The following is a 27,894-nucleotide window of genomic DNA, read 5'->3' on the forward strand; positions in this document are numbered from 1 at the left end:
ACACAAGCTGCGAAAAAGAGGGACACCTAGGGGTGGAATTAGGACCAGAGACATGGCAACGTGTGATGAGTTGCCCATTCAGCTGCTCCCCTTCCATGGAAAAGCCTTTCAAGGGTTATCAGTCTAGATGGACTCTAACAAGCGTCAAGCAGCAGCCATAGAAGGAGATCTCAGGGAAGCAGCAGTCACCAGAAAAGAACTCCCAGGATACAGCTTGAAGCCCCACAATAAAGCACATCATTGTTGGTCAAGGTCTGGTCACTGCCTAGATGGGAGACCACCAGGGGACTCTGCCTTGAGTTCCAAGGAAGAAAGATGAGCCATAAATGCAATTAATGAATTAAGAATTGATGCTTCAGCTGAGATTCCTGCATTGCAGGTTCCCCAGAATGATGTCTTCTAAAAGTCAGATAGTTGTTTATCTCCTTGACATCTGATGGGAGGGTGTTCCACAGGGCAGGCGCCACTACCAAGAAGGCCCTCTGCCTGGTTCCCTGTAACTTCTCTTCTAGCAGGGAGGGAGCCGCCAGAAGGCCCTCAGCGCTGGACCCCAGTGTCCAGGCTGAACGATGGTGGTGGAGAAGCTGGACTCGCCTTCCACTCTCTGTACACAACTGTACATCTGGAAGGAGGTGCTTGCATGGACACCCCTTTCAGGCATCAATGAAAGCGTCGAACACAAAGGTTGCAGCCCATCACTGTCCCCACCCTGTGTTTATTGCCTTTGTCAGTGGAATATCTGGAATATCTAGAAGGGCTCTCCTATACTGGTGGTTTTAAAAAACCTCATGAGCAGACCCCCATTAACACTCTGTATCCAAGGGAATTTTTTAAAAATTAAATTTTAGGTGGTACTTATTAATTTAACAATAGTGATACCTTTTTTGCTTTGTGGCATCGTAACTATGTTCCAGTGTTTGTGAGACACTAATAGATCTGAAACTACCATTTGCTGACTTTCTGGAACACATTTCTTACAGCAAACAGACCAGATGATTACAGTGGACGCTCAGGTTGCGAACGTGATCTGTGTGGGATGCACATTAGCAACCCGCAGTGTTCACCACCTGCAGCGGCGCGTCTGTGTACGCACGGGTTGCAATTTGGAACTTCTGCACATGTGCAAAGCACATGTCTCAAAGCGGGCTCTAGAGAAAGCCCATCTATAGGCTTCGTTAGTGATGTTAGTTAAGTAAGGGGCAGCTGCAAAATTAGGCCAAGCTTTTAAACATCTATACGTCTCCGGGAGTAGGGCGCCTTCTTGTTGTAATTCGATATCATAAAGTCTCCGAGTGATAATAGCTTTTGCCTTGTTCAGAGTTCCAATAAAAAGATTTTCAGGGTTTAGGCCAATTTGTTTGATCTTGTTAGTTATTTGCATAAGCCAAGGAGGGTAGGGAACTACAAAGCACATGTGCGACCACCGAAACCCGGAAGTAACCTGTTCCGGTACTTCCTGGTTTCAGCAGGTTTGTAATCCAAAAAATCGCAACCTGAAGCGTCTGTAACATGAGGTATGACTATATATGGTATAGAAGCATTCAACACATTCTCTTAATTACTATATTTCAACTTTTTAAAAACAAAAGCAAAAGCAAAACAAAACTTTACTGCCACCACATCTGTGTAAAACCACCTTGTGTTGCATAATATACCGGTAATTGCCATTCTACTGTTTGCAGTATTGGCAATAATATCAAATTCTGCACCACTGCGGTGCTGCTCTAAATCTATTGGCATGCAGACTATAAATTGAGCTACCAATGTTAATTGCAAGGAAACAATGTTTTATTTATTTAACTTTTAATTTTATTTATTAGATTGGTATAGCACCCTTCTTCCAAAGATCACAGGGCAGCTCACAACACAAAAATACAAAATGAGAACACAAAATACATGATAAAAAATAACAAAAACCAACCAATGACCCCTCTCCCGCAAACACTTTAAAAGGACACAGAATGTTAATCAGTCAAAGCCAAAGGTCTGGTTAAACAGAAACACTTTTGCCTGGCAGCTAAAAATAAATAATGAAGGCACCAGGTCATCCTCCCTGGGGAGAGTGTTCCACAGATAGGGAGCCACTGAAGGAAAGGCTCATTCTTGTGTTTACACCCTCTGGACCACTCCTGGAGGAGGCACATGGAGAAGGGCCTTAGGTGATGGTTGCAGGGTCCAGGTGGGTTCTTATGGAAAGAGGTTGTGCTTAAGGTATTGTGGTCCTGAGCCATTTCAGTCTTTATATATCAAAACTAGCACTTTGAATTGGGCCTGGAAACTAACTGGCAGCCAGTGCAGTTGAGCAAAGATCAGTGTAAATTCGCCCCGGTGAGCGAATTTCCCAAACCATCTTCAGAGGTCTTCTTATCCTCTCTATCTAGAGCAAATGTTTTGCATGCAGAAGATCCCAGATTCCCTCTCCAGCATCGCCAGGTATGGCTGGGGATGTCACTGGTCAGAAACCCCAGAGAGTTAGTTGGTATAATCAGTGTAAACGATACTGAGTTAGATGGATTGATAGTCCGACTCAGTAGAAGACAGCTTCCTATGTTCCTATGTTTTTTTTGTGTGTGGCTCACATGTCAACACTGAACAGGAATCATTGATCTTCACACAGCACATAGTCCAACTATGGCTTTCGCTCCCGTGGGATGTAATGACGGACACCAACTTAGAATCATAGAATCATAGAGTTGGAAGAGACCACAAGGGCCATCGAGTCCAACCCCCTGCCAAGCAGGAAACACCATCAGAGCACTCCTGACATATGGTTGTCAAGCCTCTGCTTAAAGACCTCCAAAGTAGGAGACTCCACCACACTCCTTGGCAGCAAATTCCACTGTTGAACAGCTCTTACTGTCAGGAAGTTCTTCCTAATGTTTAGGTGGAATCTTCTTTCTTGTAGTTTGGATCCATTGCTCCGTGTCCGCTTCTCTGGAGCAGCAGAAAACAACCTTTCTCCCTCCTCTATGTGACATCCTTTTATATATTTGAACATGGCTATCATATCACCCCTTAACCTCCTCTTCTCCAAGCTAAACATGCCCAGCTCCCTTAGCCGTTCCTCATAAGGCATCGTTTCCAGGCCTTTGACCATTTTGCTTGCCCTCCTCTGGACACGTTCCAGTTTGTCAGTGTCCTTCTTGAACTGTGGTGCCCAGAACTGGACACAGTACTCCAGGTGAGGTCTGACCAGAGCAGAATACAGTGGCACTATTACTTCCCTTGATCTAGATGCTATACTCCTATTGATGCAGCCCAGAATTGCATTGGCTTTTTTAGCTGCCGCGTCACACTGTTGGCTCATGTCAAGTTTGTGGTCAACCAAGACTCCTAGATCCTTTTCACATGTACTGCTCTCAAGCCAGGTGTCCCCCATCTTGTATTTGTGCCTCTCATTTTTTTTGCCCAAGTGCAATACTTTACATTTCTCCCTGTTAAAATTCATCTTGTTTGTTTTGGCCCAGTTCTCTAATCTGTCAAGGTCATTTTGAAGTGTGATCCTGTCCTCTGGGGTGTTAGCCACCCCTCCCAGTTTGGTGTCATCTGCAAATTTGATCAGGATGCCCTTGAGTCCATCATCCAAGGCGTTGATAAAGATGTTGAATAAGACCGGGCCCAAGACAGAACCCTGTGGCACCCCACTAGTCACTCTTCTCCAGGATGAAGAGGAACCATTGATGAGCACCCTTTGGGTTCGGTCAGTCAGCCAGTTACAAATCCACTGAGTGGTAGCATAGTCAAGACCGCATTTTTGGATGGCCTTAAAGGAGGATCAGGCAAATTAATTGAGGATATAGCTATCAGTGGCTACTAGGCACTATATCTATGCCATATCTTTTCTATCAGAGATAGCACACCTCTTAAAGCCAGCTGCTGGGAATTGCAATGTTGTACTCATGTCCTGCTTGTGGGCTTCCTACAGGCATCTGGTTGGACCACTGCAAGAACAGGATGCTGGACTAGTTGGACCATTCGCCCAATCCAGCAGGCTATATACATATATATAGAATCATAGAATTGTAGAGTTGGAACGGCCTACAAGGGTCGTTTAGTCCAACCCCATGCTATGCAGGAATCTTTTGCCCAAGGTGGGGCTTGAACCCACAACCCTGTGATTAAGAATCTCATGCTCTACCAACTGAACTATGTTCCCTCAATGTACAGCTAAAGAACAGTGGTGGGTATTTTCTAGCTTCTACTCTTGGTTTGCATGGAGTCGTCATGATTCCTTCCCCCACTCTTCCTCAAATCTTCTGCAGTACAGAGACAAAACGTCAGCATGAAGTCTTCCCTGAAGGTAAAATGTTTGAGACACACAGCTTTAAAGGGCTCCTGCCTCCTTTGTTTTCTATCCTGCATCCGTCTCATTATCCAAAGCAAGTAAACCAAAAGAAAACTGCGATATTTGATTAGGCTCTCCTGTTTTTCAGGTGGCAGCAGGAACTCTGAACCAGTAAACAAGCATCCATGCAGCGCACCTTTTGTGATGGGCACACAATTCCTTGTCTTAGACACAGTGGTACATTTCACAGCTTCAGTTCCTGCTATCAGTTCCCCTGTGCACACAGCACTTGTTACAGCTGCAGAGTTCATTAAAAGACCCAATTAATTAGAACTTCTCCTTTTTTAAAAAACAACCTTATTTATCTGGGATTGACACAGGTATGCCTGTGAGCATGCAGATCTCTGTGTTCTGGGGCTTACATGGTAAATTATTCCTTCACATTTTTCACTTTTCTGAAGCTGTCCAAAATCCTGATCATCAGCAGCAGCAGCAGCATCATAAACATCATTACAGTAATAAGTGTCTAACAATATCTGGGCATTGTATATTACAGTTAAACGGCAAACAGAAACGTGTTCCTGGCTGCAGAGTCAAAGTCGAAAATCAACCACTAGGAAGGGTAAGGAAGTAGACATGGTTTAGAAAGAAGGAATCCAATGAAAGGAAAAGTAGAGGTGGAGGGGAGGATTCCAAACCATAAACTAGAACTGCTTCAGTGTTTATAGAAGTTTCAGGGCAGAATAAATAGGTTTTTAATTTAAAAGACAAGAAGGGGAAGGACAGATAATGCCCTTCTTATTATAAGATCACCCTAAATATAGCTCAAGTGTAAACCAAGCACACAGATTTATCTTATCAGAACATTTGTCATTTGGGGACCTACAAAACAAAAAGAATCTTTCCACAACTTTTTTCAACAGCTTGCCTTTCTTCTTAGACCTTGACAAAATGGCTTAGTTTTATCTTTACAGCAACACTCCCTATCCTTCACAGCCAAAGGAGGTGTTCCCTTTCTTAACTTATTTATGTATTAAATACCTCTCAATTGTAACAAAACCTCTAAGTGTTTTATGGTGGCAAACCTTACTCTCAGTCAATTGTCTATAAATCCTAGATCTCCTTTATCAGTAGTTTCTTTCAGACAATATAAGATGCATTGACAAGATCTATTCTAAAGGAATGCCATAGCCAGTCATTTCATTGGTAGTCTTTAGTTCGACCTGGCTAGAGGGTGATGCAACAATGGAAGCTGCAGCAAGGGGTGCTGAAGGATTCTGTCAAAAACAGAAATGGCAGAGGAAGATGCCAATGTAAAGAGATGGCTTGATTCCATCTTTTGGTTCCATCCTTCCTCTTTCAGACTGATGCGTACCAATACATCTGATTGAGGTTTCATGCTTTGTGGGTGGTAGTTAATGAAACCATGCAAGGGTAAGGTAAAGGGACCCCTGACCATTAGGTCCAGTTGTGGCCGACTCTGGGGTTGCGGCGCTCATCTCACTTTATTGGCCGAGGGAGCCAGCGTACAGCTTCCAGGGCATGTGGCCAGCATGACTAAACTGCTTCTGGTGAACCAGAGCAGCACATGGAAACGCCGTTTACCTTCCTGCCAGAGCAGTACCTATTTATCTACTTGTACTTTGATGTGCTTTCGAACTGCTAGGTTGGCAGGAGCAGGGACCGAGCAACGGGAGCTCACCCCATCGTGGGGATTTGAACTGCTGACCTCCTGATCGGCAAGTCCAAGGCTCTGTGGTTTAACCCACAGCGCCACCCGCGTCCCTCCATGCAAGGGTACCATGAAGTTATCAGCCAATTTTTGCAAGTGTGGGGTGTAGGAAAAAATAGGGGAAATTAAGCAAGTAGTAACATCTGAGACAAATAGCTCCAGTTCTGCCAGTTGAATATGAGGCATTGTCCCTGGAGAACACAGTGCAGGACTTTCTGTCTGTTCCACTGAGGAATCGTTGGCCTGGACTAATCAGAAAAGTCTTCTCTTGAAGATTGAATGGTTGCATGATGGCTTTGTGGACATGTTCATTGTTTTGCACTCGGTAAAACTGGGTTGTCCATTTCCCTTTTGTGGCCTGAGTTTTTGTTCCTGCTTACACAGTCTGCAAAACTCTAGTCAGCTCTCAAACAGGCCTGTGCCCCCTGCTTACCTGTCCTTTTAACTAGAGATGTTGAAGACTGAATCTAGGGCTAGCTGTACTGCAAGCCACTCAGCTATAGCCCTTCCCTGCCAAGGCAAGAGTTCAAAGAGACCAAGATGGAATGATGGGAAAGGCTCTACATCAATGATTTTCGAATGTGTGTTACCTTGAGGTTTAGGTTTGGTAAGCTTCCCACAGGGCTTTGAGATGGTGACCGTCTTCTGGCAGTCTGCATTGTGTAGGGCTCGCTTGAGGTTCCCAGTTCGAGTCTTCAAGGCAGTGTTTAGGTCACACTCTCCCCATGCCTGGAACTGGTATTTACACTCCGCTGCAAAAAAGATAAAAATATAAAAAAAGTGAGCACATAATATTTTATTATCAGCAGTTGAAAGGTAAGAAAGGTAAGAACAGAATACTTGAACATCCTTGTATGTAGGGTAGCTTCCTTCCCAAACAGGGCAAAAATGGTATTGCATTTTGTTGCAATTACTGTTGCTAATATTTATGTTAGGTCATCTAGGACCAACCTCTTTTATACCAGGCATAACAAGGGAGCCTTTAGCCCTCCAGATGTTGCTGGACTGTAGGGCCACACTCTGAGGCCACATTTACACCATGCATTTAAACGCCTAGGATACCACTTTAAATAGTCATGGCTTCCCCCCCTAAAGAATTCTGGGAGCTGTAGTTCATTAAGGGTTCTGAGAGTTGTTAGGGAAACTATATTCGCCTCACGAGAGCTATAATTCCCAAAGGAGCTTCGCAATCAATCCATCTTCCCAGGGGACTTTAGTTTTTTTAAGCCAAAATCTGCATTACAGAATTTGGAGGAGTGCAAAATCCAAAGGGTAACTGTGTTTCACTCCGCACATTGGTCTGGGGAGCCACAGAACTTCTCAAGTCACACACACACACAAATGCAAAAAGTGAATTCCTCATGCCCAGAATTTTTCAACATGATCATGAAACCAAATGAATTATCTGTCTGCCCACCTGTCTGCCTTTACTTATGTTTTACTACAGAAAATTGCCTTGTGGGATATTGCATTTTCACTAGGTTTTCCTTTCACCCTGCATCAGAAAAATAAACGCTCCACAAATCTTAATCCTAATGAAAAAGAAATGCCTAATTTAGTAGGATGATATGCTCAAATCTCCAGCAAATGAAGGCAACAGAATGTTGCTCCTAATTACTTTTCACCATTGCTTTATCATTTAACTGTCTCATCAAACTGACTTCCTGTTGCTCAAAATTTCCTGTTCTCCCAAAGACTTTGATGAGCTAATTAACCTACTCAGTCTGACATGGCCATCTTAAAAAAATAAAATCACTCTGATTCTTTTTTGAACTTTTGGAGAAATGAATGGAGCTTGAAAACTCACTTTTGTCCTATGACGTCTCCACAGCTTCCTTTTTCTGATATGTCATCACATGGTGGCCACTTTGTGGCCGGCGCCCACGGCGCTTCCTCAAAATTCCAAAGGCGCCCTCTGGCTCAGAAATATTGGCAATGCCTAATCTAACAAATGGTTCAAGGTATGTACTCATACTTAGCCTAATGGTTAATCTCAACCCTGTAAACATTACCTCCAAATTGCTTCTTCCAGTTGCAGGGGATCTTACACCTTTGCGTCTTCATTGTTTGCTTACAATCAACTCCAGTCCGGGTGCCCTCACGGGTCCCTAAACCACAGTCTCCGCTGGTAGGGACACAAACACTCCACTGCCATTCTCCACAGTCAGATTTTTTCACCTTCTTCTCTGGAAAGAACCACAAGGAACACAACTCAGAAGAAAATAAAGGTCAGGGTGCACCTAAAGTAATTCGTGTGGACTGACTGCTTGGGACAGGAGGTGACTGCAGTGGTGTAGCGTGGATTGCCAGCAACCATGGCCGCGCCAGGTGGAGGGGGAGGAAATGGATGGAGTACACATAGGCATTCAACTGCCTAACAGCATTTGCATCACCCAGCGATCACAGCAGCAGAGATAAGAAAAGAAGAGTTGTTCCATTGTCTGGAGAGGTCACTTCCTGGTTTGCATGGAGAAGTTGTTTTCAACAGAGCCTAGCAACGGAAGCATGGAGCTGTATTAAGGCAACACTGAGTGTCAAAACTTTGCACCCCTAACAATTTTGTGCCTGGGGCAGCTGCCCCTGTGCTATGCCACTGGGTAACTGCATCCTTGCTGTACTCTACTGAATACAAACCTTGAGGCAAGTTTGAGATTCCCCTGCTTAACCACTTATATATGATCAAACTGTCTAAGATCAGAGCTAGTTCTTTGCTAAAATTAACTGATCTTGGGGTTCAGCAACCCTTTCTTTCTCAAAAGTTTTCCCCTCCCTCACGTTGCGATGCAGCCATTCTAAGACCTTCCTGAGTCAGACAGTTTTGAAGATATGATGCTATATTTCTTCCTTGCTGTAAGCCAACGACTCCAGGGATGTCAGATTCTGCTGCATTCAATTCCTCCATTGCCATTTACAATGAAACACAGCATCAGCAACTTGTCACTTCAGCAAGTCCCCAGTCACTTTGTCAAAAAAAAGTTAATGGTTTCTTTGTATTTCATAACAAAGCACAAAGTACTTGACATTCTCACATCAGTTGAATCTGTCCCCTAGGAGAAGAGAGAGTTGAGGAGCCTGCCCAATAAAACCCTAATATTTGCCATAAGGTTTTGAATGAGGCACAAGGCAAATTTTGAAAGAGGCACAGGACCTGAAAAGCCTGAGTAGTTTTCCTGTCCTTCGGATGAATCCTGAGAACCAAACAAGACATTTTCATCCCATAGCATAAGTAATATGACCAAATGATGACCACTACCGTGAATAGAGACATGTGACTCAATTTGCAGTGGGCTCAACCAAAGTTACTTAATTTGGGCTCATTTCAATCTAGGCATGAATTAAGCTGGCCTCGATTCTGAGCTAATGAGAAATCACTCTCCTGATGATGTCATCAGAGGGTGACCACTCCTTGAGGTCTCCCAAATCCCATTTCCTATGAGCCCCACACTTAAAATGAAACAAAACCCTGGTGGTGGCAAGGCCTCACAATGGCAATGCCTTACTATCAGAACTTTGATATCCAAGTAAGATCTACAGGATGCATGGGAAACTGCATGCCCTATGGATCCTTGTGCCTTGGTTGCTGTGATGGCACTCCTGAAAGTGTCATGCAAACCCTATGGAAAGGCTTCCCCCAGCAGAGCTGAAGTTTGAACATAGGTTTATGGGGGGGAATTCAGGCCAAAGTACCAACAAATATTCATGAGGATTTTATTTATATATAAAAGAAAATTGCAAATGGTTGCAGAAATAGTTCTCAGTAGTGGTGCCCTCCCTGTGGAACACCCTTCCTTCTGATGTCAAGGAGATAAATACCTATAGAACTTTTAGAAGACATCTGAAGGCAGCCCTGTATCAGGAGGGTTTTAATGCTTGATGTTTTGATGATGTTTTTAGATATGTTGTAAGCCGCCCAGAGTGAATGGGGAAACCCAGCCAGATGGGCAGGGTATTATTATTATTAAGAACTTAATTTAAGATTGGGAAAATGAGAAACCTGGAGGGATGAAATGGACAAATTTGTCCATATTTTCTTCATACATAGGAGTGGGGTGGCAGTCCAGCACTCTAGCCCGAGACCACAATTGCTGTCCATCCATCATCTCCTGTGATGTAGTAGTGCACCTACAAAGTGTTTTAGGTGACTGATAAAGGTTAAGGTAAAGGGACCCCTGACCATTAGGTCCAGTCGTGGCCGACTCTGGGGTTGCGGCGCTCATCTCGCTTTATTGGCCAAGGGAGCTGGCGTACAGCTTCTGGATCATGTGGCCAGCATGACTAAGCCTCTTCTGGTGAACCAGAGCAGCGCAGGGAAATGCCATTCACCCTCCCGCCGGAGCGGTACCTATTTATCTACTTGCACTTTGACGTGCTTTCAAACTGCTAGGTTGGCAGGAGCAGGGACCGAGCAATGGGAGCTCACCCTGTTGCGGGGATTCGAACTGCCGACCTTCTGATTGGCAAGTCCTAGGCTGTGTGGTTTAACCCACAGCACCACTCGCATCCCCAGATGACTGATATGCCCCTCCCAAAAAAAGTGGTGGTGTTAATGACAATGGGCAGGATTCACCTTAGTGAAATCAGAGGAATCTTGCACACAGAATTCTGCAGTAGGACATTCTTCTTCCCCTCGTCTCCCCTAAACTGGCTTGGGGGGAACAGGAGAACCCCAGAATAGGATGTGGAGGGAAGCATATCATTCCATCTGACAAGCTGAAATGCTTGTGATGATGGAACGACCAACATAGCAAGATGTTGAATTCTTCCTCCCAACATTTCCCCAACTAGTCAAGGTGGAGAAAAGGGGAGGGGGGAGAAAACACTTTGTATACCAACACATGTATAAAACAGACAAGGAAAGTGAAAACTTCCCAACTTTTTGAAATTACTCGTAATAAGCAATAGCATCCTTACCTGGTTTTTCTTTTTTCCCTGCCTCGGTAGTGCTCACGGCTGCTAGCAGGAAAATAAACGCGAAGAGGACAGCTGTAAATACACGACTCTGTTCTTGCCGTTTCTGCATTCTGGGAATAAAGAGGCGGGTAATATATCAGAAGGCAATACATGGTATATGCAGACAGTATATAGGTAAGATGCTCCAGAGCGACTAAATAAACCACTGTTTGTACTTATGGTGTACTGCTAATGGAATAAAGCACATTCATGTGCAAGGAGATCAAGGATCTTATTAGGAAGCTAGAAGATGAGCTCCAAGTAATGTCCCCCAGATTGGATATATAGTCAAAGGTTCTTCTAGTGACCTGGGAGGCCTTGTGGTGGCGGCGGCAGCAGCGGCCTAGCAGGCCTTGCACCAGCGGCAGCAGTGGCAGGAGGTGGCAACAGAAGCACAACATTGTTGGCAGGAGGCTGAGCGTGAAGCCCAAGGCTGTGTAGCTTCAATGGTCAGGAGACATTTGTCATTGATGCTGTGCCGCTCTCAGCTCCACCCTCAGCCCCCTCATTATTGGGGGTGCTGAGCCCCCCTATAAAATTTATTGAGAGGACTGAAGACACACCTCAGCCCCTAGGAGTTGGCACCTGTGGCTTTCGTAATTCCAGGACTGTCCCTGGAAAATAGGGACACTTGGAGGGTATGTGGTTTTCTCATTATAGGTAAAGGTAAAGGGACCCCTTACCATTAGGTCCAGTCACGGACTACTCTGGGGTTGTGGTGCTCATCTTGCTTTATTGGCCGAGGGAGCCGGCGTACAGCTTCCAGGTCATGTGGCCAGCATGACTAAGCCACTTCTGGCGAACCAGAGCAGCACACAGAAACGCCATTTACCTTCCCGCCAGAGTGGTACCTATTTATCTATTTGCACTTTGACATGTTTTTGAACTGCTAGGTTGGCAGGAGCAGGGACCGAGCAATGGGAGCTCACCCCGTCGTGGGGATTCAAACTGCCGACCTTCTGATCGGCAAGTCCTAGGCTCTGTGGTTTAACCCACAGTGCCACCCGCGTCCCATTTTCTCATTATGGATTGGCATAAATGGCTGCAAATTGATTTGGGTCCACTCAAGCCTCTCTGTAGTGATCTGTCACTACCTCAGCCCAATCCAGATCCAGCACAAATGGTTAAAATGAACAGTTCAGTTCAGTTTGGGATTTAGACAAATTGGTTGTACAGCCCTACTGAAGAATGTTGAAACACTGTGAATATTAAGGTTGTTGTTGCTGCTGCTGCTGTTATTGTATGTGTATTAAGGAGAGAAAAAGAATGATTACTTTGGCTGCATCAAATATGCTGATTTTTCCAAGAATATAAGAATTGTCAAAAAAATTGGCCCTGCCTGACTTATGGCATACTCCCCCCCCCCCAACTTTATAGAAGCTTCAGAACAATATGAAGAGGTTCAAAACAACTGCCCCCCAAATCACTAGAAGTGGGATCCATTTTTTTCAGCATTTATGAACACTTATTATGAACAAGCTAAGTAGTTACTGAGTCCTAAGCAAAACAGTTTTTAAAAAAGCTTTTAAAACACAATGTTAATGCATCAATAATAAACAGCAATTTATAATACCAGCAAAACCCCCAAAGCAATAATCTAAGAGCAAATATAAGGTGATTCTAGAGCACGGTCCTGTGTATGTAGCATGAAAAGCCTATTTGCAAATGGGGGGGGGGACTGAATTTCTTAAAAAGAAGGTGCTTTTGATTTTAAATTGTCTCTTTTGCATTCTGTTCTGCCTAAAAGCCTTAACCCATGAGAAGCTCAAAGGCATTTTTAGCTGTTTGTGTTGAAACAGCCGCATGCTATTCAGTTATCAGCTTTTATGCTAACCATGGCATCTGGATTCCACAGCATTTCTGTTGCTGCAGTTCCCCCTTCTCCGATTTTTGCTGTGGTGAATGTGGGCAGACCACATTATCTGGTTGCAAGGCAAAACCCACATTTTTGGTATTAAGTCGCACTGAACTCAATAGGACTTTCCTCTGAGAAGATGTGTGCTGCTTGGGCATGATGGGACTTGTAGTCTTAAACATCCAGAGGGCACCAGCTTGGTCAGTTAGTGTAGAATTAGGGGGCAGGTTGAGATATAATCTTCTTCATCCTTTTTTCTAATGCTGTTTTGCCACTGATAGTGCCCACTTCTCCAATATGCCTTTATTTCCACTGGCCAAAAGATAAGCTCAGCCTTTCCCAATCTGCTGCTGCCTTCGTGCTCTTGGGTGCCCAGTTCCCACATACCCAGCAGCCAAAGGAAGCAATGGTCAGGGATAAGTCCAACAATACCCAGAGGGAACCAGGTTGAGGAAGGCTTGAGAGTGCTTAGCACTCCCCAACGGATTTCTATAGAAACTTTATAAAGAAAATGGTGGCAGGAAAAGAGAAATGATCAGCCTATCAAGAGTTATTAGAGTTGCATCAAGGAGATGATAAGAATAAATAAATTAATGGAACAATTAGTAATGGGAGGTCACAAGTTTCAGTGGTTTTCTTATTTACAACTAGTAGATAGATTTAAGTTGGATTAAAATATGGGCATGGAACAAAGTAAGATGGATTTTGAGATGCAATTGTGTAACGATGATGAACATGTTATATCAAAAATGTATAAACACTGGCTGAAATTTGAAATGGAAGAGGAACAAGTTAAAGAATGCATGATTATATGGGCACATCTTTTGCATACAGATACTGTATGGGACGCGGGTGGCGCTGTGGTCTAAACCACAGAGCCTAGCAACAGGGTGAGCTCCCATTGCTCGGTCCCTGCTCCTGCCAACCTAGCAGTTCGAAAGCACATTAAAGTGCAAGTAGATAAATATGTACCACTCTGGTGGGAAGGTAAACGGTGTTTCCATGCGCTGCTCTGGTTCGCCAGAAGCGGCTTAGTCATGCTGGCCACATGACCTGGAAGCTGTACGCCAGCTCCCTCAGCCAATAAAGTGAGATGAGTGCCGCAACCCCAGAGTCGTTCGTGAAATGGTCAGGGGTCCCTTTACCTTTACCTTTACCTTTATAGATACTGTAGCTGACAGAGAATCAGAAATCTTTTTTTCTTTTCAAAGAAAAAAAAAGGGAAAAAATTGTGTTTGAGTAAACACAATTAACAAAAGAATAAGTATAAAAACTATAAAGATGAGGATAGACGGATAAGAGACAATAACAATTAATACAGAAATACCATATGAAGATACCTGAAAGCAAGCAGGGGGAGTCAATATGGGGGGGGCAGAAGAGGAGGTTGAGGGAGGTTGGGAGGGGGGGCAAAATTGGGGGAATGTATATTATTGAGTTTGATGATCTGATATGTTGCAATATGATAAAAATGTAAAACCTAATAAAAATTATTTAAAAACAAAATCTTTTTCTTTTCATTTCTTCTTTCTTCTTTATTTTCTCTTTTTCAGTTTTTATGTTAACTTTAGTACATTGTTTTTTCTTTCCTTTTAAAGATTTAATAATAATAAAACCTTTCATTTGAAAGAGAGAGTACTCCCTTAATACTATGCTATGCAGGGGTGGCCCCCGATGCACCTACAGAAAAGGGGATATGCATCATCAAAAGAAAGAACAAAAGACAGCAGAGATTTGAATACAATTTACATATACTAATGTACAGTATATGTATAGATTCAAATTTAGAAACTGAACCAAGAAACAGTCCTCTACCCCAAGAATGCATAACCTGCAGTTCTCCAGATGTTGCTGTACTACAACTCCCATCATCCCTTTCCATTGGCCTTGCCTGCTGGCACTGATGGGCAGAGGACTCTGACAACATCTGGAGATCCACAGGTGCCCCATCTCTTCTCTACCCACCCTCCAACTGCCCACCCTATGGAGATGGGGGCAACTGGAGGACAGTGCACTCCCAAATAAATTTTATGCAGACTGATATGGGGGAACTGACTTTCATCGCTCTGATTTCAGCACAAGACAAAAGCAGTGCATAAACGAGCCTCCAGTCTTCAAAAGCAAAGGCTTTAAGTTCATATTGAAAAGAAAGTAAAAGGACTCTGTCTCTAATCCGACAAGGGAAGAAGCAATTCTCACCATGAAATGTGTTTGAAAATGTCATTTGGCACTTTTAAGTGTCTCCTGCTGGTTGCCTTCTCGCTGAAAAGTCACATAATTGCTATTGATGTGCACTACTGTGAAGGGAAGCCCAGTATCGGGAGAATAAAGTGCTAACTTCTTCGGTGTTAGAGGACATATTTTAATACATAAAGATGTTGATTGCAATAAAGCTAATTGTATGGCCATGAGATGATGATGTAACAGCATCTCTGAAAAGCCCCATTATGACACTATAGTAATCTGTGAAGAAGAATCCGTTATGTACACTCCATTCCCCAAGCACCATTTGACAAATCTTGCATGAGGGGTCACCAACGTGGGCACAAATGTACCCACTGGTACCTCCTACGTTGCCCATGAAAGGTTTCTGTAAATATTTGCTCAAGAATCCGCAATGCATGAGGGACTATTTGTTCTTCCTGCTCACTGCTTGTTTGCACTTGCTTTGCCTCTCAGGCACTGAACATGCCCTATCAAACATGCCCACGTTTCATTAGATGCCAGGATTGGACACCCACTCTTCCATCTGTTCTGAATTCAGGAAAGGTGTGAAAAGTCACCCTCCTTGCAGGATTGGCATTGGCTATCAAACTGTTACTGGGCCAAGTTCAAGGTGCTGTTACTTACATATGCAGCCCTATGTGGCAGCTAGAGTGGTGACTGGGAGCGGCCACCGAGACCATATGACGCCAGCCCTGAAAGACCTACATTGGCTCCCAGTATGTCCCCAAGCCCAATTCAAAGTGTTGGTGCTGACATTTAAAGCCCTAAATGGCCTCGGTCCTGTATACCTGAAGGAGCATCTCCACCTTTATTGTTCAGCCCGGACACGGAGGTCCAGCTCCAAGGGCCTTCTGGCAGTTCGCTCCCAGTGAGAAGTGAGGTTGCCCATGTGCCCACTGGGTCAAAAAGACTGATTCCCCCTATATTCCATGCTTTCTAGATTTTGTGTTCCCACCTGGGAAATGGTGAATCACTCTACTTCCAGCCCATAGCATTTTCCCTTCACCCTTTAGTCCATTCCATACCTTTTGACTCATTTATTTGTGGCATTAAAAGAAAAGGTTTTTTTGTAGGAAATCACATTTAAATGCTCATTAAAAATATTTTAAAATGCATTCTTTCTCAGAGCAGGCATTGATATTTCTCTCTCTCAAAATACTTGTTTTCAAGTATACTTTTTCTACCTTTCTTCCCCCCCAAAAATATGACCTTTGCATTGGAGTGTTTGGGAAGTGCAAAGCTAGAAGGCAACTAAGTTCCGATTCACACATTAGTCCAGGGGCTTATGGAGCAAGTCACTTCAGACTGGAATGGACAAAGATCAAAGTCTTTTAGCCCACCCACACATCAACAATATCCAGATTTTGTCCGCAACAGGGAGAGGCAATTACAGAGTCCAATGATTGCTTCCATTCACTCCGTATATATGCAAGACCTGGGGATGAATGGTGTCAATGGCTCGAGTCTTGAGGAAAGTTCAGCCACCTTCCGATATATCCACATTAGACTGTGAAACCAGGCATGCCTCTTATGATAAATCTCATTTCAAGGTGAGACGATCCCATATTGGACCCTAAGGCATATGTTCCGCTCTTCAATTGTTTGGCAGCGAAAAAGTAGCCTCGCATAGTGCTGCATTTGGGAGCAGCCCTCTGCTGAATTTCCCACAAAGATGGATATTCCCTGCAATGGAGAAAGGCAATATATTCACCCCAACCTCCACTGCATCCAGTCTCGTGATAGTGTTGACACACCTGTTCATGGTCATCATTCTTGCAATCTGTTGCTGAAGAATAAATTTGCCCCTATGGATAAGGCAAGTGGGTTGCATGTTCCCTGGCATTGAGATGCTCACTCATGTGCATCCCACTGAAAGTCATGTGACGCAGGGGAATGGCACCTGCAGCTAGATGCACATTTAAATGCACCACATTACTTCCAGTGGGATAGGCTTTTGAGTGAGTACCTTAATGCCAAGAAGAATTGGCTTAGTTACCACAGTGTTTCCTCTTACGCTTTGATGCCCACCTGCTTGTGAGCTTCTTGCATCATTTACCTAAGTGTTGTAACATATTGCACAAAGGAGAGAGATTATTTCAATGCAGGGAGATGCACAGAACTCCTGCACTAGCCCAACATGACTTCACAGCAACAAACCATCCCTTTTTTTTTGCTGCGGAGAAGAGAAAGGGATGGTGTGCTGTGCCAAAAAGACATCCTGGGTCTTTTGCTTTTGTTTTTGGTCAACTAGCCTCCATGGGAAAAGAAACTGCATCCATAAATTATCAACAGGGAGGGAAAAATTGGGTGAAGTTCTCATTGGTGGATGTAAGCTTTGCCTTGCTTTTAAGTTGCTGGTTGCAAGTGCTTATAAATATCTCTGAGAGCATGAAGAGCTGCTGGTAGTCAGAGTCCAATAATGGACTAGATCAGGGATGAGGAGCCTACAAACGCCCCCCCCCCAATATGGACTACAACTTTCATCATCCTTATTGCCATGCCATCTGGTGCTGATGGGAGTTGGAGTCCAAAACACCTGAAGAGCCAAAGGTTCCCCCTTCCTGGGCTAGATAGATACTTGTAGTTTGATCTCCCTAAGAAGGATTCACCTACTATGGAATTATTGTTGTTGTTGTTATTATTATTATTATTATTATTATTATTATTATTATTATTATTATTATTATTAATACCCCACCCAACAGATAATAATGATAATAATAAAAAGCGATAGAACATAAAACATTAGAAACATAAAACATAAAACATTAGAACATAAAACATTAGAAACTATCCTTCTAAAAGTCAGATAGTTGTTTATTTCCTTGACATCTGATAGGAGGGTGTTCCACAGGGTGGGCACCACTACTGAGAAGGCCCTCTGGTTCCCTGTAGCTTTGCTTCTCGCAATGAGGGAACCGCCAGAAGGCCCTCAGAGCTGGACCTCAGTGTCCGGGCTGAACGATGGGGGATGGAGATGCTCCTTCAGGTATACTGGGCCGAGGCTGTTTAGGAAGTCGCAGAAACCTCCAATCCTGATTTGTAACATTTTGTTGCCAAAGCATTATGGGAACACTGCAGATAGTGAAGCTGCTCAGCCCTGACCTCACTCTTCTCTGAACCATTTCAGAGAGTCCTCCCAAGAGTTGTTGCTTTCACTTTGGGAAGGGCGAAGCAGGAAGCAGTTCCTATGTCTCTTGATGATCTCTTTAGGAAGGGGAGACGTCTGCTTGTACGGCTTCACTCATCCTCGCGTGACAAACTTCATCTGCTTAGATAATTCCCTCTTGTGCCCGATTGCTAGAAGTACGGTGGGTAATTAGCAGGTATGAAACAAAAACACAACTAAGCAACACATGAACTGCAAGCTGCCAGTCGTGTTTATCATTTACACAGTGCTAATGATGTAAAAGGAAACTGTAAAGGCAATTCTTTAAAAAGCGGGAGGACTCTTGGCAAAACCTGTTTCTGGGGAATGATGCTCTTGGGGTCGTTTTCATGATCCAGGAACAGCAGCTTTAGCTATTCATCAACGTTTGTTAGGATGTGTTTAAATTTAATTCAAAATAATAATGCATGGGTTGGTGGGAAAAGCTGCCAGAACCACAATTTGATAGCTCAGGATGATCAAGTACAAATGTTTTTAATGGAAGGTCTGTTGTATTCACATGCTGCCAGAGGTTTTAACGTCCAGCCACTACTAATTCCACTTTTTCTCACAATAGGTCATTAGGAGGTGATCATTCAGGATAATTAAGTCATTCTGTGCTAGAGTAGTACAGGAAAACAGGTTGTGCTTCTACTTTAGACCTAAAGGGCTTTCTCTGCTGGACACAACTGTTTCAGGGAATGCATCCTTAAACCAGTAGGGGGAGCTGGAGTTTTCTGAAAAGGGGTTTCTTTGGACCCTCAGAGCCCATTATGGCAGTGTGGCTGTGATTTGTCAAAAGGAGGGCCTGAGTCTATTCTGAGTGCTGCTTCCCATCTCTTCCTCAGCAAGTTGTAAGAACAAAACTTTCGTTGTTGTTGGTATGAGGCCCAGCATAGCTTATCTAGTGGTGGCTAACTTTGCTCTCACAAAACTTCCAACATTTTACAATGAAAACAGGGACATTCCTATGCAGGAGAAAGGCTGAGGGCAAGATCTGGAAGCTATTGCACAAAGGTCCATATGACAAAATACAAGCAAGGCAGGCCACAGGCTAGGATGGGGATGGGGACTATTTTTCTGCCCAATGGCCACATTCCTTCATGGGCAACTTTCTGAGGACCACATGCTACGAGTGGGTGGAGCCAGAGGCAAAAGGGAGCAGAGCCATTGATGGGAATTTCATCTTCATACAGTAGGCAACTTTCTGCATGTTCACAGTCCTCTTTATCCTACATCCAGATGAGCAAGAGTTTTTAGTGTTCAGTGACACATTCCAGCCAGGCCAGAACACTCAGATGTTGTTTGGGGAGCATGGTTGAAATAAAAACACAGCATTGAATTCCTGCGCCTACAAACTTTGAGAGCTCAAGTAAGAGTGGTAGGAGACATGGGAGTAGTGAAAGGTGGGGAATTCAATCCACATTGAAAGGAGGAGCTACCCAATTCCCACTTTTTGGAAGAATGTGAGAACCAAAACATAGTTATCTTCAAAATTCACACTTATCTGAATTTTGCGATGAAGTTATCCAGCCAAGTAATGTGTACAGAAATGCATATAGTAGAGTCAGGTGTGTGCAAAAATGCATACTTTGTAGAAAATAACATGCGGAAATGCATTATAATGCAGTAAATTGCTTTGCAAAAAATGTGTGTGTTGGGCAAAATTGCATACAAATATAAATATTAGGAGACATTTGCACTAAAATGCTGATGATTTTTCATTAAAAAGAAAATCAAAAAGTGATGTAGAAATGTGAAGAACTGAACTTAAGATTGGAAAAATGAGAAACCAAGAGAAGTCAAATTGGTCACATTCACCCATCACCACACGGGAATGTTGTGGTTGTGGGTTGTCTGTGCACAGAGATGTACACTAAGGTAGATTAATGTGGTAGGGACTTCAAGTCAGTAATAGCCTGTCAAATTAAGCCATGGCGTGGGGGGGCACACATCACACATCTCTTAGAACAGGTGGTCCCATTGGGTTCCGGAGGGTTTTAGTCAATTGATTGGTTATATTAATTATTACATTGATTCATTTTAACACAAGGCTTTTGAAAAACCACAGGTGACAGGAAACACATTGGGAGAGGCATCCCCCACCCCATCTTCTTCCACACATGAAGGAATGTCTTTCTAAGATGGGTCTGACATTTTAGCACCCTCTGAAAGCTAAATGCACCCATGGGTTTATGGCAGAAAATCATAAGAAACCTGAAGGTGCTAACTGGAACACTGGAAACGAGCCCCAACCAGAAATTAGCAGTGGGACCACATAACACCAATCCTGAAAGACCTACATTGGCTCCCAGTACATTTTTGAACACAATTCAAAGTGTTGGTGCTGACCTTTAAAGCCCTAAACTGCCTTGGTCCTGTATAGCTGAAGGAGCGTCTCCACCCCCATCGTTCTACCCGGACACTGAGGTCCAGCGCTGAGGGCCTTCTGGCGGGGCCCTCCCTGGAAGAAGCGAGGTTACAGGGAACCAGGCAGAGGGCCTTCTCAGCAGTGGCACCCACCCTGTGGAATACCCTCCAGTCAGATGTCAAGGAGACAAGTAACTATGCAGCCTTTAGAAGACATCTGAAGGCAGCCCTGTATAAGGAAGTTTTTAATGTATTATTATTATTATTATTATTATTATTATTATTATTATTATTATTATTATTATTATATTTGCTGGAAGCTGCCTGGAGTGGCTGGGGCAACCCAGTCAGATGGGCGGGCTACAAATAATAAAATTATTATCATTATTAGTGGGCCTTAGCAGGACCCTGAAAGCTGCCTGTGGGTTCCAATGTCCTGAATCCTAGGATTTTTGAAAGAGATCTCTTATTGCTACCTAACTGTTAAGAAGATATGCATTTTTCCCTATTTTCTGTCTGGTTCAACAGAATATATTTAGAGAAGTGTATGTTGGAAAGGACCCTGAGCCCTGGAGGTTTGGGCAACTGGCACTCTCCCTCTCTAACCATCCTTTCCCTCCACCCCATCAAGTAATACAGTTCCTATCTCCAGAAAAGGGTGGCTAGTTCAGTTACAGAAAGGTTTGATCTGTGTGAAATAAAGAATCCCACAAAGGCACATTCTGTTCTTTCATCCCTGCTTGGCCTAATTGGTTCATGCAGCTAATCAAATATTTCATTATCCCGGATAAATATTCTCCTTTTGTTCTGCTCCTGTTTCTGAAATAGATGGATTCACAATGCCAATGCAGGGCTGAACGATTCCGTGTAAGGGCTGAAGCCAATGCTCTTAAATGTGTTTTGGATACATTTCCATTTAAATGTAAAATCAATGTGAAAGAACGACTCCTCGACTAAGCACCAAGTTAAGGTAGAGGGATATAAAAGGGTCGATTGCCCCAAAGCAAGGAAATGTCTAGTCTAAAACAAGTCCTTGTTGAGAATATAGGAACTGTAAGACAGGGCCTTTCTCGGAATAGCTTTATGACAATTCAAATGTAGAATTGTTTATTAATTGATGAAAGTGTTGTAAATCATGCATAATACACACACACCGAGAGAGAGAGAGAGGTCTCCCTCCATTTTCTCACCATTCTGCTGTCTGCATTGCCTTCCCTCCCCATCACTTCATCCGAACATTATGACAGTATGGCAGGGCCAGAGGCATTACTTTTGCTTTAAGCAAACATTTGCCTATAGCATCTTCTTTACACTTGGACCACTGAGATGCCAGGAAGCACTTGGAAGCAACCCCTGCTCTGATTTGTACCACCTTGCACAGAAATTGTTTGAATTCAATCAGAGAGAGAAAGAGATGGTCACAGATATAGGGTGGTCACCAGTGCTAGTCCTACTCAGAGAAGACCCATTAAAATAAATGGACTTGAGTCATGCCTACTAATTTCAATGGATCTGCTATGAGTAGGACTAATACTAGGTGCAACTAATAATCCTGAACCTTCTCTCTCCTTGCCCCTAACCTGTTGTTCTACCTGCTGAAGGAGGAAAGTCCATGATTTGGTTGGGGGGGGGGAAGGCTCTGCTTCTTCAAAGAGTCCTTCTTATCCCTCAAAGTCTCACTGAGGCCATTAGAGAAGGGTTTAGATGAGGAAATGGAGCTCAGCTTCCTCACTGGGCCATCTCTCCTGCTGCCTTCTTCCTCAAGCTGAGGCTTTTCAGCTAGATGCACAGCTTGTAGTTCCTCCACAAAATCCACGGACACTCTCCTCTTCCCTCCTCACACCAAGTGTCTTCTCTCTATTGTTGTTGTTTGGTCATTTAGTCGTGTGCGACCCTTCATGACCCCATGGACCAGAGGCACTCCTGTCTTGTCTTCTCTCTATAATACCTCTTGATTCCATTCTGCCTCCCAGTTTTTCTCATCTACCTCTGAGACTTGGCTTCTAGATGAAGTCACTCCTGTCCGGGGTGTCCATGTGACATCAGATTTGGGTAGCTGTGATTGGACCACATGCAGTCCTTGCAGCAGCAATGAAGGGGGGTCGGCTAAACCAAAGAGTGCGAGCTGAGGGTTAATTTGTTCTAAAAGTTTTAATGCAGTCAGTAGATACAGTGACAGGAGTCACACAGGGATTCTTCCAGAGAGCACTGGATGAAAACATGGGTCTAGAGGAGCCAACTGGTAGGGGGCAAGGTCCCTTCAGGCCCCCCTAAAATATTTGAGGAGGATGCCCCCCCCAAAACAAACTTGATGGGCATTGCCATTTAAATGGTGTGCATGTGCCACATCATGTGATCAATTATTTGGGATGCCCCCCCCATTTTATTCAAGTTGACATCCCTGCATGGGCCATAATGAGGACAGGGCATGTTGCATGCTTAGCAGTTGCATGGAGCAAAATGAATTTCCTCCAGCCTTGGTTTATTTTGTATAGAAGGGGCAGCAGATTCATTCTGTTAGAAGCCTATCCTGGTATGTTCTGCTGCCTTATATAGGACTTGGTCTGTAAACTATTAGGTACAGCATTTTTGCCGCTACAGTTTTGTTCAGCCCTGTTTAGGGAAGCTTTTAATGTTTGATGTATTATAGTATTTTAATATTCTTTTGGAAGCTGCCCAGAGTGGCTGGGGAAGCCCAGCCAGATGGGTGGGGTATAAATAATAAATTATTATTATTATTATTATTATTATTATTATTATTATTATTATTATTATTAGTTTGACAGGTCCTGAGTTTTCTGGATTCAGTCTGTTTTCTTCAGCTGCTTCTGCTAACATGCCTAACCTGTGGCCAGAAGGGATGGCAGGAGAATCATCAGGGAGTTAGGGTTGCCATGGTGGAAAATCCCAGGCCCAACAAGGACCATACGGTCTGACTCTGTTCAAGGCAGTTTTACATATTTAGAGCAGCAACGGGGAACCTTTTGGCCCTCCAAATGTTTTTTGGCTCCAACTTCCACTTGCCAAACAACATCTGAAGGGCCATACACCCTCCCATCCCTGGTTTAGAGTTCATGGAGCAAGTGCCAGCTTCTGAAAAGGGGCAAAAAAATAAGACCACCACTCTTTATTGATAATGCACAAGAGAACCAGATAAAAGGAAGAGTGCTTCAGAGCAGTTTAAAGGGGTGAGTGGAGCTCACAAGACAGTTAAAGAGGAAGTGAGAAATAAAATGAGAGAACCAGCAGTTAATAAGAGCTCAGTAGCCGGAGCCACGAAAGCGTGAGATGGATAATGAGAAGGAAGAGGCTGCCTCAGACAACTGTGCTGTCAAGTTGCTTCTCCAGAGGAGCATGAGGGACAAGCATTACTGAGAAGTAATGGTTCATTTCACCATCGATCCCTGGTGGAGGAAAAGGAAATAAAATGCAAGGGAAATAGGCATGAGGTAATCAGCAGAAGTCATTTGAGTTAGCGGAGTTTATGAGAAGCCCTGAAATGAGAACCTAGGATTTCTTCTAGCAGAACAGGGCTTCTCTCTCCCTCCCTCCCCCTTTTTAGAATATGTCTATTCTAAAAACAACAACATTTATTTGGAAACAAAAATACCCTGCCTTATTGTGCATAGAAAGCCCAAGGACCACATTCTCTTGTGCATAGGAACATAATGTGAGCCTGTTGGATCAGGCCAATGTGCCAGCTTGTTCAGCATCCTGCAATAAACAACTATTTTACTTTTAAAAGTCATCTGAAGGCAGCCCTCTTTAGGGAAGTTTTTAATGTTTGAAGCTGTACTGTTTTTAATATTCAGTTGGAAGCCGCCCAGAGTGGCTGGGGAAACCCAGCCAGATGGGCGGGGTATAAATAATAAATTATTATTATTATTATTATTATTATTATTATTATTATTATTATTATTATTATTATTATTACTCAGAGTAGGCACCCAGGTGCCCACAAGAGCACTCGCCACTCCTGTGGTTTCTAAAACTGGCATTCAGAAGCAGTACTGCCTCTGACCATGATGGGGGAGCATAGCCATCCTGGCTTGTAGCCATCCTTGTCCTCATACTTTCTTTTCTCTGTCCTGAATCTTCATTGTGAGCAGCCTTCCAGCAGCCAAGACAAAAGTTGGGCAGGGCATGTAGCTCTTACCTTTTGTATCTACATTTCAGCCATGCAAGGACCAGAGAGGTTTGTGTACACATCCATCCATCAATCTGAGGAAGAGGCTTTATTGCAGTTGAAAGACATTGTCTAGCCAGGCAAAAGCTGTTGAGGAGGGTGCACAGCATCAGTGAGGGGTTGTTTGTGGGGAGGTATATAGCCTGGGCAGAGTCCTGAGGGCCGGATGGGGAGACCTAGGGGGCTGCATTCAGCTCCTGGGCCTGAGGTTCCCCACTCCTGGTAACAACAACAACAACAACAACAACAACAACAACAACAACAACAACAACAAAGAACATTTCTATCTGTCACTTCTTTTTCCGTCTCCAGCTTTAACTAGATGCATTTGTTCCAAGTCAGAACTCCTAGCAGACCAGAGAGTTAATAAAACAGAACATTACCCCCTCGTGTCACACACTTGTCCATTCAGAGCCGCTGCCTCACCCTATCTCTTTACATTTATGTTAGCCTCTGATGTCTGCTGAAAGAGAACTCTACCCCGGCATTCACCTTTTCTCAAATGTAGAACATGCCATCCCATAAAACATCACCTTAATCATGACAACTGCATTTCCAAACATGGAACTGGGCATTTAATGTCTAATTGAAAGGTTCATGGGTGTTCCAATGAACCTACAAAATTAGCAAGAAGCAAAGGACTCGCAGCTTGGTGAAAGAGTGCCTGCTTCGCAATTCAGGTTCAACCTCTGTCACCTGTATATATCAAGCAGAAGGTGATGGGGGGAAACTCCAAACTGTGACTCCAGAAAGCTCCTGCCTGCCAGAGCAGTCAATACTGGACTAGATGGGCAAATAATCTGACGTGCTATAAGGCAGCTCTCTATACTTTGATGAGAACTTAATCATTTCAGCATCAACCACTGCATGATTATCTGCAATGGGGAGGCATGAATGGAGCTGTCCCTGGTACTGAAGTGAAGTATGCATGGAGGAATCTGCAGGATGTGAACTGTGGAAGACCCTAGCTGTTGCACTCTGCGCTCCCTGAATTCCCTATCTCCTGTGTCTCTGTTGAGCAAAGAATGCTGTGGTGGTTTTCTTCATTGAACCATTCATTTATTCGGTGTCTATTTGTTGTTTTATTGTTTTATTTTGTGAAGTACTTTGAAATCTCATGAATAGTGGTGTAATTAAAACATACAAACAAATAATAAAGCACATTAAATGGAGCCAAATAAATCCAGCAACATTTGTTTATTTAAAGCATCTAGATGCTGCCTCTCATTAAAACAATATGAAGGTAGTATTCAACAGAAGTACCACCTTAGAGACACCCATAAAGGGACTCCATCAAAATCTCCTTACCCATGCTGGAGTTACACATATAATGGCACTACCAACATTTGCCAGTTATGGGGGAGAAGAACTCTGAATATGCTTTTCCTTCATTATATGACCATAGGCACTAGTGAAGCATGCTGGAATGAAACATAGATGCCAACTATAAGCTCTGATGATGCTCCAAAGTGCATGACTCCCATGCATGACTGCTGCTGCTTGTGGGCTTCCCATAGGTATTTGGTTAGCCCAAGAACAGGATGAGATTAGATAGGCCACTGGTCTGATTCAGCAGGAATTTCTTATGTGCTAATGAAGCGAGCCCTGTTGAGTTCAATGGGACTTACTTCTGAGTAAGTGCTTATAAGATGGGCAGCTCTGATTTTGAAAATCCTCCCATGCTCTCTTCCACCAGTCGGTCACTTTCATCATCCATCACTTTCTTTCCTCTTCCATATCCAAATGAATGGCAACACATGTGGCATAATAACTGTGTAAGAGTGTGTAAAAGTGTGAGATAATGTGGAGATATTCTCACTGGTGTGCATTTTAAAGAAAGAATGCATGAAAGACTCATTTTGTGTCAGTTGCTTTTAGAATCCATATCCTGGAGGTGCAAAGTCCTGTTATCTTAACTGATTTATTTTTGACAGCTTTCAGGCATCCACGTGTCCAGCCTTCTTGCAAATGCTTTACCCTCCACTGCAGGGTTGGGGTCCCCTGCTGATGGCTCTCAGGCAGTGGCTGATATGATCCCTCAACTTGTCACCCCAAATTATCCTTTTCCTTTCTTTCTTTCTTTCTACCTCCCCCATACAGAGCTCTGCCAAAGCACGGCTTGATCTTTCCCCTTTTAGTCCTAACTGTGCCTCGGGATTCTTTGTTTAATTTTTATCTGTGAGTCACTTATTCCTACACTATTTTTGCTAACATTCCCGTCCCTGAAGCCCTTCTGAGAATAGCTACTGTAAACAAGCAGATAATAAATATATATTCTTTTCTATTAAAATTTCCCATGCTACTACTTAAAACAAATTAAATGCAAATAAAGCTGCAGGAAAGCACAAAATTGCCACTATTATTATTATCGTTATTATTATTATTATTATTATTATTATTATTATTATTATTATTAACAAAAAAAGAAGACTTATGATAATTGCTAGTAATTTAAATATCACTTCTAACAGTAGCAAAGTGCTTAATCAGAAGCAGGGCTCAACAAAGCATATCACTAGTGGCAGGAAGCAACTTCTAATGGGTTCTTGGTGAACAGATAGCAATTTGTTTGTACCTCACAGACTCATCGGAGAATATAGTTCTTTCTTCCTCCCCCCTTTCCTTTTGTTTAAAAATGGCAAGATAGGAGATTCTAATTCAATCTAATTGATGCTTTTGAATTGTGGTGCTGGAGGAGACTCTTGAGAGTCCCATGGACTGCAAGAAGATCAAACCTATCAATTCTTAAGGAAATCAGCCCTGAGTGCTCACTGGAAGGACAGAACCTGAAGCTGAGGCTCCAATACTTTAGCCACCTCATGAGAAGAGAAGACTCCCTGGAAAAGACCCTGATGTTGGGAAAGATGGAGGGCACAAGGAGAAGGGGACGACAGAGGACGAGATGGTTGGACAGTGTTCTCAAAGCTACCAGCATGAGTTTGACGAAACTGCGGGAGGCAGTGGAAGACAGGAGTGCCTGGCGTGTTCTGATCCATGGGGTCACGAAGAGTCGGACACGACCAAACGACTAAACAACAACAATTCAATCCTAAGAAGCTCTTTCAGATAGTAAGAGTGGTTTTAAGCAGAGGTTGGATGGCCCTGTGTCATGGATGCTTTAGCTGAGATTCCTGCATTGCAG

The 27,894-nt window shown here is 43.5% G+C and overlaps 1 protein-coding gene across 1 annotated transcript in view; it reads right to left on the minus strand.

Moving 5' to 3' along the window:
* PTN (pleiotrophin) overlaps window positions 1-27,894 on the minus strand; it is a 94,385-nt gene that overhangs the window by 15,361 nt on the left and 51,130 nt on the right. The window contains exons 2-4 of the mRNA XM_081212088.1: window positions 10,929-11,038; window positions 8,030-8,203; window positions 6,608-6,769 (exon numbers count right to left, since the gene is read on the minus strand). Of these exons, the coding sequence (XP_081068214.1) occupies window positions 6,608-6,769; window positions 8,030-8,203; window positions 10,929-11,037 (445 nt within the window). The 5' untranslated portion in view covers window position 11,038. The remainder of the gene's footprint in view (window positions 1-6,607; window positions 6,770-8,029; window positions 8,204-10,928; window positions 11,039-27,894) is intronic.

The sequence above is a fragment of the Podarcis bocagei genome (genome assembly GCF_964188305.1).
Source record: "Podarcis bocagei genome assembly, chromosome: 10".
Taxonomy (NCBI): domain Eukaryota; kingdom Metazoa; phylum Chordata; class Lepidosauria; order Squamata; family Lacertidae; genus Podarcis; species Podarcis bocagei.